This window comes from Antechinus flavipes, chromosome 1 (assembly GCF_016432865.1).
Source record: "Antechinus flavipes isolate AdamAnt ecotype Samford, QLD, Australia chromosome 1, AdamAnt_v2, whole genome shotgun sequence".
Taxonomy (NCBI): domain Eukaryota; kingdom Metazoa; phylum Chordata; class Mammalia; order Dasyuromorphia; family Dasyuridae; genus Antechinus; species Antechinus flavipes.
Genome location: NC_067398.1, coordinates 497,199,930 through 497,213,276, shown reverse-complemented (window position 1 = coordinate 497,213,276; position 13,347 = coordinate 497,199,930). Strand labels below are relative to the sequence as shown.

General features: G+C 33.4%; 1 protein-coding gene across 1 annotated transcript in view; it reads left to right on the top strand.

Annotated features, from left to right (window-relative positions):
• Positions 1-13,347, top strand: part of GREB1L (GREB1 like retinoic acid receptor coactivator) — a 140,203-nt gene that overhangs the window by 18,483 nt on the left and 108,373 nt on the right. Inside the window, exons 2-4 of the mRNA XM_051970360.1 lie at positions 804-963; positions 1,164-1,361; positions 8,374-8,550. Coding sequence (XP_051826320.1) covers positions 807-963; positions 1,164-1,361; positions 8,374-8,550 — 532 coding nt within the window. The 5' untranslated portion in view covers positions 804-806. The remainder of the gene's footprint in view (positions 1-803; positions 964-1,163; positions 1,362-8,373; positions 8,551-13,347) is intronic.

Below are 13,347 nucleotides of genomic sequence, written 5' to 3'. Positions count from 1 at the left end.
AAAGAATCTTGAAAAAGTCTCCCATTCATTTTGGGTCAGCTCCCCACAAAGAATCACAGGGAATGGCAACAAAAGTTCCACAGCTTGAGAAGACATGACAGTATGCATGAATTGGGTTTTGCATTATTAGAGAGATTACTTGCACTGAGGAGATCATGATTTGATGTATGTATCCAAGCGTATATTACAGATTAACAGAGCTCAGAATATAGTGCTAGTTAGAAAATGCATCTTTCTGTCTGTGACCTTACAGAGTTTTCTGTAGCATTTGGGGCTTGCAGAGATTGAGTTCATTTGATATAGTCTTTGTGAAACTTAAAAATAATCTATTCCCAGAGCCAACAAATTAAAAAATCATTGGTACTATGTGCCTGGAAAGTTTATCATCATTTGTTATGCTCTCATAGTGAGGCTGTGCCAATACTAGGGGAACCAACCAATGCTTGTGGAAACAGCCATAATATTAAATTCCCTTGTTATAGCTGGGGAGAGGAATAGAATAAGTAGGTGGTTGTTTTTTGTTCTTCATTAAATGAGAATCTCTAAAGGTTCTATATAGAGAGGGCCCCCCTTTTTTTTTAACCAGAATAGTTGGGCAACCTAAAAAAATTGCCACAAACTATTAAAAACAATAACCCTGAATAGATTAGTTTCATAATCATATAAGTGTTTTGTCAACAAGGAAAGGTAGGACAGAATTTATAATGTGTATAAATAGAATTTACATAGATGATCTCTCCCTACTGCATTCATTTGTATATATTTTCCATTCATTCATCCAGTCATTTGTTTGTTTGTTTTAGATCATGGGGAATTCATATGCAGGGCAACTGAAATCTGCCCGATTTGAAGAAGCCCTTCACAATTCAATAGAAGCCTCCTTGAGATGTAGTAGTGTTGTACCAAGGCCAATTTTTTCTCAGCTCTATTTGGACCCAGACCAACACCCCTTCTCTCCTGCAGGTAAGCTCCCAAAACACAATACCAACATTGTGGCCTTCCTTGCTCTTAAAAGAGTTTCCAATTTTGGAGCTTTCTAAATCAATCGCTTGAAATTGTCTCACTTCCTTGAGACACAACTTCCAGAGAATTTTATTTTTCTGCTGAAATTTTTTTTCCTTCAAGGCATTTTTTTAGTGAGTCCACTTTGTTTGCTTACTCAGATGTCAAACCCAAAGTGGAAGATCTGGATAAAGAACTGGTACACCGCTACACTCAAAATGGGAGTCTGGACTTTTCTAACAACCCAATTGCTAATGAAATGGAAGATGAAGAGGAAGACGATGAAATGTCAGATTCAAATAGCCCACCAATTCCCTATTCACAAAAGCCTGCCCCAGAAGGGTCTTGCACTACAGATGGTGAGCTTTCTTTTCTTTCTTTTTTATTGAACTATTAGTTTCTGATCATAACGGATATATTCTGGGAATTTATGGAAACTAGTGATTGACTTGCATACAATTTTTTTAAAAAAAAATTCTGCTCAACGAATTTTTAGCAACAGTAATAATGATAATAGATTGTATTTATACAAATTTTAATAGGCAACTAGAGTGTTGGGCTTCATCTCTGAAATGTAGATAATAATAATCCCAACTTTCCAGAATAGTTGTAAGGATAAAATAAGGTAATATTTTTAAGGATATTTGCAAATTTTAAAGTGATATATAAATGCTAGCCATTATTCTACATATGAGGAAATGGAAGCTAAATGATGTAAAATTGCTTGCTCAAGGTAACATGCTAAATAATGATAGGATCAAGACTTGAATGTAGGTCTTCTGATTGCAAATCTAGGGCTTCCAATATATCACAATATCCAATATATCCCAACAATCTCCTAAATTTTAACTTACTAAATTTACTAAAATTTAATTTACAGTCCATCTACTCTCCTGACACTTTGACTTCATTCTAACAAAAATGAAAAGGTCTGTTGTAAAGTGCTTATATAATTCATATTATATATGCATTATACTGCAGGTCAAATTACTTCTTCTCTTTCTCCATCATTTAGCTGTCCATTTTAACATGACCTCTGACAAAATAACTATAGTCAAACCTCATATATTGAATTAATTGCAATTAACTATAATTAATCAAGTAATCTTAGAATTTTAGCATTATAGTTGGAAAGAAACTCATTGGTTTTCTAATTCATTTTTATGCCAAAATATGAATCCCAGCAACATCCTAGGCAAGTAGTCACCACTCTTTATATGAACATCTACAAAAATAGAGTGGACCAGCTACTTTCTTTTTCAGAAAGCTCTAATGGTAACTAAGTCATTCCTTATTCTAAATAGAAAATCTGATTCTGTGGTTTCCATTTATTGGTCATAGTTCTGTCCTCTAGAATCACACTCTGATTTAAAAAAAAAAAAAAAGCATGCATCAAAGTGAAAATAGGGATATTTGAATACCTGGATCCTTATGAATATCTTCAAACCTTTCCTTGCAGAGCTTGTGCTTGGAAAACAATTGAGATAAATTTTAATAAGTAAGGCCAGAAAAGTTAGATCTGTATTATCTGTATTATAATATATAAATCTGTGTAATTTGCTTATCCTGTCCCTCCTGGTACACTTTGCCATAGATAAGTAAAATAGCCAAAAGACAGCTCAAAGATGAGACCTAGCTAATCCTCAAAATAAATTAACTATATTATTAAATAGATTTTATGTATAATTAAAATCTGGCACTATTAAATGTAAATCAGTATATGGAGCTGCTATACTCTTAAATTTAATAGTCCTCCCTTAGAGATGACTTTTTTTCTTTTGGTCCTACTTCCAAGTATTACTGATCAGACTTGGGATTTTAATCGATTACTCACAATTTCTTTAACATAGACTTTAAGAAGGAGGCGTGTTCCATGCTAGTCAGTATGATCAGTGGTTGGTTATTATCAATGTAGAACAGGCTAAAAATCTTGTATGGAAGTTGTCTCAGAATATTTTTTTTCTACTTATCTTTTAAGATGTAATCTTTCCAGGTATCTAAACTATTGAGAAAGGAAGGTGTCATAACTTTAACCACAATATATACTAAAATTGTGCCCAATATATACTAAAATTCAACATTAAAGTCCTTTTAAGTAGTTTAAGGTTCTCATTGAGAACTAAGTTGCAGGAGAATAATTAAGTGTGGCAAGTTACTCTGGATCCACCTAGAAAATTCTTGTTTTCAGAGAATAAAAATGAGGTGGATTTTAAGGCAGTTGATGCATAATCTCACCATGAAGTTACTCAAGGAAACTAGAAATGGGGATAACAGTTATTTAACTAATAAGGAAAGTGAGAAAGTGGGAGGCAAAATGTTTTCCTGAGAATAGTCAAGCACAGCCTCCAAGTTGAAAGCTACCTTAAATTCTGGTCTTCAACTTAGATTCCTGCCGGCACTTTGGGAAGCATCAAACCTCTTTGTTTTATGTCCTTTCCCCCCCAAGTTTCCTGATTTAAAATTTTTCGCAAGTAAATTATGTACTTTTAAAATGAGACATTTGTTTGAGGCTTACCCCATGTAGAATATCCTCCCTGAAAGTTTCTGACTTCTTATTTCAGAAAGGCCTATTCTGAGAGAAATGTTATCCATAAGATAGCATTGTCATTTTGATAGTTTAAAATAGCCATGATTATAATGACGACTGCTAATAAAGAAGACTTAGCTTTACTAAGAAATCCTCCATTTACCTAGGACATAAAGACCATTTTTGGAGGCAATTAGATAAACAGGTACTTAACACCCGATGAGTTGCTGAGAAACTACTATTTAGATGTAAATTTATGCTGCTAATATCTTATGTAAATTTCCAAGTCCATTGCAAGTTTGTATCCCTCTGTGAGGCTATTGATTATATACCTTTGGTTGGAAGAGAAGGAAAATCTTTGACTTTGGAATACTGGCTTTGATTACTTTTGTTTGTGTTTAGAGCTGTTTTAGTAAACTTTCCCCTCCCTGCTTTTAGCTCACTCTGTAAGCTTCCAGTTGGAGATAATTGAAGGATGCAAATCCAACCCTGTGAAGTGAAATCCTTGATTGTTTTTCCAAAGAAATGCAGATGAAGGTCTTAACAGCTATCTGCTATCTCCCTTTTACTTTTGACACAGAAAAAAAAATTTTTTTTGTGAGAAATTTCTATTTTTCCTTATCTGTCACATATGTAATGTTTTGTTTTCCATTGCTTTCTATTTTTTGGTATTGTTCCCACAAAAGTATTTTCTTAGCAAGGCTAACTAAAGAAGCTGTTATCTCTGTGTGCAGGTGTTGGTCTTCTTATATCACGTGAATACAGCAAATATTCCAAGCTGAGATTGCTTCCTTGGGGCCCCCTCACCAGAAGAGTGAACCTTTTGCAAACCTCCCTACATAGGGTCACATTCAGAGATCATTTCAGATGTATATCTGAGTTGCTGCTGCTTCTGTAGTGTACGTTTTTTAAAATATTGAGGTTTAGGTTTTTAATTGAGTATTTGATATTCGCTCTTTATGGGCTTAATGCGGACACGCGTGTGCATACACACACACACACACACACACACACACAGGGACATACATCTAAGAAGTCTGCATATTTCTGCCATTGAGATTTTGACTGATGACTAACAGTTTCAGCTTCACTGCCTTATCATACATCTCCCTTTCATTTAAAACAATAATTATAATATACTATTCTATACTGTTTTATTTTTCCAAATATAGCAAAGATAGTTTTAAACATTCACCTTTGCAAAACCCTGCATTCCAAATTCTTCTCCCTCTGTTCTCCTGTTCCCCCTCCCCAAGACAACAAACAGTGAATTACATGGCATACTATTCTTGAAGCTTTTATATTGTGATTTTCCTTGTGAGTTAGTTTTATCAAAGTCTACATACATATGATAAGTGGAAGCAAATTCCCAAAATGAGAAGTTGAATTAAAATTTTAATAAAGTAAAATCATATCATAACATGATCTCAATATCATTGACCTCTGACAGATTTATTTTCTTCCATAGCTACAAACCTGGTTCAGACTCTTCTTTTGATTCCACAGTTATCCTTGATCCTGAAGCTCATTCCACATTTTCTCTGATTTAAGACTTGTTTGGGCCCTTACCTCCTGTTTTTCTTTGAGCCAAGTTGTCTTCTGTGAGTTTAAAATACAGAGAAATTTATAGACATGGTGACCACATTTTCCTAACCAAAAATTGGAACATATGGTTTAACCAAGAATATTCTTTTTGCAAAGTCTTGCAAAAAGATTGTTTTTTTTCTTCTCTTCCCCTCTTCAAAATGGGACTCTGAAAAATCAAGGCCACATGGTTGGAATAGCTATGAGGAAACAGGAAAGACAAGAAAGTGAGAAAAAGGAAGAGTCCTAAAACCTAAATTCAAAGCTTAGTTTTGTCACTGGATAAGATAATTTTATGGTTGTTGACAGGTTTCTAGATTTTAACTTGTTTTTGAATCATTTCAGTTGTGTTCCATTCTCCATGACCCCATGTGGTGTTTTCTTGGCAAACATACTGGAGTGGGTTTGCCATTTCCTTACCAGCCCATTGCCTTGGTGACCTAGACATGAGGAAGGAGAACTATGCTTTCTAAGGATAATAGATTTCTATCAAAAGTATCCACCTATCTCCTAAAGATAAGGATTTTATATTAGAGGGGGAATGAACAAAGCTTTTCTGATCTAAAAGTAAGCATTTGAGGTACCTTTGCTCTCTACCCAAATTCCATTGCTCTGTGTGTATGTGTAAATGGATGTATCTGAGATAACCACTGAGCCAGTGCTGCAGACCTTCAGTCTCCAGTAATTTACTATGCCCAGTGGTAGTTCCAGAACTTTTTCTAGTACACATCATTTGATTTTTCTAAGCAATCTGCTATTATTTAGGGAAAATTGTTTCTCTCCATTTCCTTTTCCACTCCATTGCCCAATTGTGTATTACACATATACATACATATATATGTATACTTCAGAGGGATGGGCAAGGAGCAGAAAGCCCCATTATTAGAGCCAGAAAACTAGGTCTGTTGCATAGTGTATCATTATGTAGGTCTTCTCAGACTTTGGTTGATAGAGATTGCATTCTCTTTATCATTTCACTGCTTAGCATACTACCTAGCACATAGCAGATGCTGAATAAATGTTTGTGAACTGATTGATTGTACAGAATTTTTACCCTATCACTGATCTTGTGAACCTATGATCTAGGAATGTCACAGATTAGTATAATTTGTCCAGTTATTTATGTATTTATATGTGTTTGCTTCTGTCTGTATCTTTGGTATAATTATATGTATATATATTATATATAGTATATATAATATGTGTGTTTATATATATGTATATATAGTATATATAATATGTTTGTTTATATATATATATGTATATATAGTATATATAATATGTGTTTATATATATGTATATATAGTATATATAATATGTGTGTTTATATATGTATATATAGTATATATAATATGTGTGTTTATACATGTATGTATATACTCATAAACACATCTGTGGTGATTATATACTTGTTCACATATACATATATATGTGGCAGTTAAGTGACATAGTTGATAGAGTACTGAACATGGAATCAGAAAGCCTCATTCCATCCTTCTTCAGACACTTATAAGCTAAACTTTCTCAGTTATTTCCTCATCTGTAAACTGGGGATAATAAATGGCACCTGCCTTATAGGATTGTTGTAAAGATCACATGAGATGACTTTTAAAATACTTTATAAACTTTAAAGTGCTATATAAATGTTAGTGATTATATATGTTTATGTACGTAATCCATATATATAATTATTATGTGTTACCTACAATTATATGAGGAGAGAAGAGAAAAGTTTTATATATAATCATATATGTATAAAAATCAGAAGGGAAATTACTAACTGTATGTGTTCATATTTACATATGTGTGTAGACACATGCATATTATATATAATATACATATACATTTATTTATTTATCCATCTATTTATCTACCTATGTTCTCATATTTTTTTACTCCTTAAGGAAAATGACCAGGGCCTTGCTGACTGTCTGGAGAAATCTCCCAACAAATAATAATTAATATTTTGGCCTAATAATAACAACCACTACAGCACTTTTAAGGATCTCCTTCACACACAGGGACAAGCAGTATATTAAAGGTTATAAAGGAGATGTTAGGACTTCACTTGAAGACAATGTCTTTTTCCTACACTTGCAACTAATTTTCATTGCTCCAATAATTTTGGATTTTCAGGCAATAACTGTGATTTCTTTGTTACCTCTTATGACTCAGAGCGTCCTTAAAATTTTCCCTATTTATTAATCCTTGAAAAAAAACTCAAAAATTTCATCATCTTGCTTTACTTAATTCCTTTTTGGGAAGGGGATGGGGAAGATTATGCTACTGGTTTTGAGAATTTCATTAAAGTGTATGAGGTTTAATTTTTCTGTTTGATATTCAAAGCCCTTCAGAGTTTGGGCTCCTCCTCCATTTTTTTCCAACTTCCTCATCCTCATGTTAGACACTCCAATCCTCCATACCTGAAAGGCCTTCTCCATCTCCACCTTTTGACTTGAGGCTTCCTTCAAGCCCCAGCTAAAATCCCATCTTCCAAAAACTTTTTTGAGAACCTTCTTAACAATTGTGCCCTCCTTCTAGTAATTAGTGCCAGTTTATCATAATGTGAACATAGTTGTTTGCATGTTATTTCCTCCATTAGACGGTAGGCTCCTTGAGGGCAGGGCCTGCTTTTTGCCTTTCTTTGTATTCCCAGTGATTAGCATGATCCCTGGTACATCATAAGCACTAAATAAATGCTTATTAACTGACATAACATTGTCATTTTAGTGCAGGGGCTCTTAATTTGGGATCTGTGAATCCATACATATGGAAGTGTGTGTATAAATATATGTATGTATGTGTGTATTATAATTGCATTTTGATATAATTGGTTTCTTTTGTAATCCTGTCATTTATTTTATGCATTTAGAAACATGACTATCAAAAGAGTTCCATAGGTTTTACCAGACTGCCAAGGAGTGGTTAGGAGCTATTGGTGGATCAAACTTTGCTGATATCGGTCTGAAGAACTCCTTCTGTAGGTCAAAGTAGGTCATATAAGTCATCAACTTTGCCTTGAAACTGAACAGATTGATTTCTACTGAAATATCTGTTAGATATGTGTTTTTCTACATTTTGGAGGCCTCTATTTTAATGTTCATTAGTGACATATCCTATTTTCTTTGGGCAATCACTCTACCTTCAATATAACCCACGGGTTATTTAGAAAAACCAAAAACTTTATTCTTTCTGTATTTTTAAACCTTTTTTCTTCTTCTTCTTTTTTTTTTTTTTCTCTTTCCTGGACTGTTTTTTAGGTTTTTGTCAAGCAGGAAAAGATTTACGTTTAGTGTCCCTGTGTATGGAACAAATTGAGATCCCTGCAGGTTTTCTTCTAGTGGGTGCCAAGTCTCCAAATCTTCCTGAACATATTTTAGTTTGTGCTGTAGACAAGAGATTCCTGCCAGATGATCATGGAAAAAATGCACTTTTAGGTGAGTATCTGGAAACCTTCTTAGCTTCTTGCTCAAAATGAGTTTTTCAAATCTACATTTATTTAAAATTACAGTCATAGAAAGAAAAGTAAGAATTTACTCATTGTATTTGTCTAGCTGAGACAGTGGAAACCAGCAAAGTTATCACAGGAAGGTAAACAAAGTATGATTAATTGAACAAAGCAAAAAAAGAAACAAGGTAAGGAATTGTTTAAGCTCAAGCCACATGGTTACTCTGAATTTCCAGTCTTGAGATATGCAGCAGGACACATACAAGAAGTGCTCAGAAAAGCAGTCAGACCTAGGTGACCTAAATTTTCTTGCCATAACAGTCTTTTAGAAAGTACAATCAACAACATAAACACATCAGTCGATTACTAAACATTGATTAAGCACCTGTTGTGTGCCAGGAACTGGGTGGGTATACAGAAAGAGGCAGAAGATGATACTTGCCCTCAGGTAGTTTATAATCTAATGAAGGAGATGACATGCAAACAAATATAACCAAAAGCAAACTATATACATGACAAATAGAAAATAATTAAGAGGGAAGGTACTGAAACATGAACCACAGAGGTAAGCTAGTTCCACAGTAATATTTGTCCCTCCTCTCAGTAGATATAGATCATCAAATATTAGTTAAATATTCTCTGTCACACCTTCTTCTTGGAAACTTTTACTCTCTACCAGTCATAACAGGTTGTAAATATTCCTAGAAATGCACATTTCTCTGGATGAAGTGATTGCATATAACTAGACTCCTATATATGTACATGAACCACTTGGTTTGACTACATTCCACACTCTTTTCTTTCATATGTACATACATATATATGATAGTTCTTCACATGGAATTTATTCATTTGAAAAGGAATTCACTTTAGGAGGAAAAACTAAACAAGAATGGTGACGCATTTAACAGAATATTTATCTGAACTAAGAGATTTGGTTTAGCAGACTTTTGTAGGTTTTCAACATATATAAAAACTAGTTAAAATGTATTTTCTAATTTCTCAATATGATGGAACTTCTCTGAAGGACTTTAAAAATAGCATAGACCTATATAACTGGAATGGTTTAAAGAATAGTCTTCCCCAGGGGCAGTTAGGTGATTCAATGAATAGAATAGCAGCCCTGGAGTTAGGAAAACATGAGTTCAAATTAAAATTTTGGGTCATGTCCCTAGACATGGGGTCTTATAACTGAATGGGGGGTCACAAAATTTTGATTTTATCAGTAAATGCTTCATTTGTATATCTATTTTATAAACCTATATATCCCGGTCAGGTAAAAATTTCTTGGGCCAAAAGAGGCATTTGGAAAATTTCAGGAAAAGTTTAAGAAGCTCTGCTCTATATAGATGCCAAGATAATATTCCTAACAATTCCTCCATAATTATTAGTGTTTTCCCTATATTAAATGTAAATTCCTAAAAGGCAAAGACTGTTTGAGCTGTTTTGTATCTATAGTACTTAATATATGTGTGTGTAGATATATATGTATACATATATATACCTACACACATACATATATATACATACACACACATATGTGTGTATAGATATGCCCACACATATACATATATATGCCTTTAATAAATGATATAACAGCTATTTGTGTGTGTAATCATCATTAATACAAAGGTCAATATCAATGATTATGAGAAGAGAGATAATAATAGCTGCCTTTTATGTACACACAAATATATATTCAGCACATTAAGGTTTTCAAAGAACTTGATATCTCATTTTAAATTTTTTTATTTATTAAGCATCTACTGTATACTATGTGCTAGACACTGGACATCAAAAAGAGAAAGGAAAGTCCCCTACCTTTAAGAAGCTTACATTACTTTAGGGAAAAAATACATACATATGTATATGAAGTAAATACAGACGTAATATCCTTATGAAAGGATATTAGCAACTGGGAGGGTAAGAAGATTCATGTAGGAGAACCTACATACAGAGATGTGCTAGTTAAATACTTCACAATGAGTTTAGGGCGGGAGTATAGCAGGATACTCTTTAAAATTATTTTTGGATTACTTACATTTTCTCCATTCCTTTCTTAAGTCTAGACAATCAACAAAATAGTAAATTAAGTCCTAATTTTTAGCATTGCTCATTCCAGTGATATCAGTGCACACACTGAAAAGTTAACAATTGGTTCTGAGCTGGACTTCTGTATGCCACTGCCTGTATGTTTGATATTGTTGTTGTTACTTGCTTAAGTCCTGTCCAATGCTAAAAATCAGGACTTAATTTACTATTTTATTGATTGTCTAGACTTAAGAAAGGAATGGAGAAAATGTAAATAATCCAAAAATAATTTTAAAGAGTATCCTGCTAAACTCCTACCCTAAACTCATTGTGAAGTGTTAAAATTGGAAAATTCCAATTTTCTTGGCAAAGATACTAGAATGGTTTGCCATTTCTTTTTATAGATGAGGAAACTGAAGCAAACAGGGTTAAGTGACTTGCCCAGGGTCACATATCTAGTAAGTGTTTCAGGCCAGATTTTAACTCAGGTATTCCTGATTCTGAGTCCAGTGGTCTATCCATTGCTCCACCGAGCTACCTTGACTTCATAAACTATCCCATTATACAGATGACAAAATTGAGTCTGAGAGATGTTACATACATTGCCCATGATTATACAGATAATAAGTATATAAGTCAGGGTCAAAAGTCCAGCTCTCTACTCAGTACACCAGGCTATACACAGTTATTACAGTAGCTCCAGCAAAAAATGTGAAATTGATGAAATTAAATTTTTAAAAATTATTTGACTTCTTTAAATTTAGTTAATATAAAACAGTTGACTAAATAGGAGGGAGGCGCTAAAGGAGCCTGGATACTGACTTGCTAACTTTTTATTTCTCTGTTAAACAGAGAGACCTATTTATCAAACCAAACACTGGTTTAAGAACACAGGCTCAATTAATAAAATGTATTATGGAGAAAGATGACAAATCATGATCAACATGTCATTTCACAAAACAGTAAAAAACAAATTGTGCAAGACTCAACCAAATCAGATCATTATGAGAGTATTTATAGATGAAATTGCAAAGAGAATAACAAGCAGTCATGAAATGGAACATATTAGCCAGTGTTTCTATAGTAATTTCTTCTTATCAGTCCTAACAATGGAAATATATTTGTATTCTAACACTTCAATACCTAATGTTCTAAACAAGCATAAAGAAATAAGATGAAATTGGGAAAATGAGCTAAACTGAACAAAAGAAATCCATGTTGGAGATGACATAATTAAAGAATCTCGGGAAAGTTTTCAATACATCTCAAAGAGGGAAATATTTTTTAAAATGGAAAAGATTACAGATCACATTGCTAAAGAAGGTGACCCAGCAGGCAAAGAATACAATCAATCCATCTATCTCATCTACATAAAATTTTTATAGACATGGTGAAGGTATGAGAAAAAGAAACAAGTTGGTTTTCCCAGATGGATTGTTACAGCACATCAGCTTGTAGTCCTATAGTTGAGAGGGACATGTAGAGAAATCCAGATTCCAATATAATGATTGTTTGTTGATTTTACTTTTTAAAGAAAGTTATTAAAAAGCCATTATAAAAAAGTTTTGTTCTGTAGGACAAATGCAACTTGAAAGAGTCTCTTCCAACAGGGTGTCTCTCATATGTATTTTTCAGATAATAACATTCCTTGAGATATAGCAACAGATTTAAATCTATTCAGCAAACCTCCAAATTTAAATATCTTGCACTACATAAAACAAGCAAATATGCTAACCAAAGGTATTGTCCCATGTTATGCAAAGTGACTTGAACAATTTCCAAACAGGAAAGGAGACTCCATAGAGATCCTAAGTTTCTCCAGATGATCCCATTTGTATCTGCCATTTTGCTGATTGCATAAGCCTTCTTAGTGATTTTCCAACTATTCACAAAACTTTGGTTTAACAATTCACATAAGAAAAAAGATTGTGAACAGAGAATAGTTATCTTCCAGATTATGTATCTTGAGTAATTACTTCAACACCAGAAATCTCATTATTATGAAAATTGATTAATCTTTGATACTTTCTAAGAACCCTCAATTGCCTTTCCTCTTTGCCTGGAGGTTTGGAGGGAAGAGCAATAAACTCATCCCAAAGCTATCATTCAGAAAGGGCTCACTTTCTAAGTGATTCTGCATTATCCATTAGCTTCCCACAAAATCATTTCTTCCCTACCCCCAGGCCAAATGCTCTAGGTGAGGGGAAGAGGAGTTCCGTTTCAGCTTCTTTTTTTGTGTATTGTCTTCCCTAATTAGATTGTAAATTCCTTGAGGGCAGGAATTATATTACTTGTTCCTATTTGAATCCCCAGAGTTTAGCACAGTGCTAGGTATGTGTTTGGTGCTAAATGAAATTTTGTTGACTGTTGATTATTGACTAGTCACTTCAGAGAGATAAAGAACTAGGCCTAGAATTGAAGTAGAGAATTAAATTGAATTTAGAAAATTTCACATGATCTCAAGTCAGTCTTCATTACAAAAATAAAAACAAAATCTTTTTAACACCAGTATTTTTCCAGTGATGTTTCACAGCTACAAATCATGGAACACCATGATCTCAGAGGGGTCAAAATTGTCAGTCAAACAAAGGGCAATGAAAAAATGCTTAGTGAGTGTAAATAAGATGCCACATGTTATTGGTCATTACTTATACATGAAAAATAGCATTAAAAAGCATTATCAAGGTTGTGTATGCTTAGAAAAAAAGGTTGGTTGTATATCAAGAGTAAGTTAGCAACACATTACACTAATCTA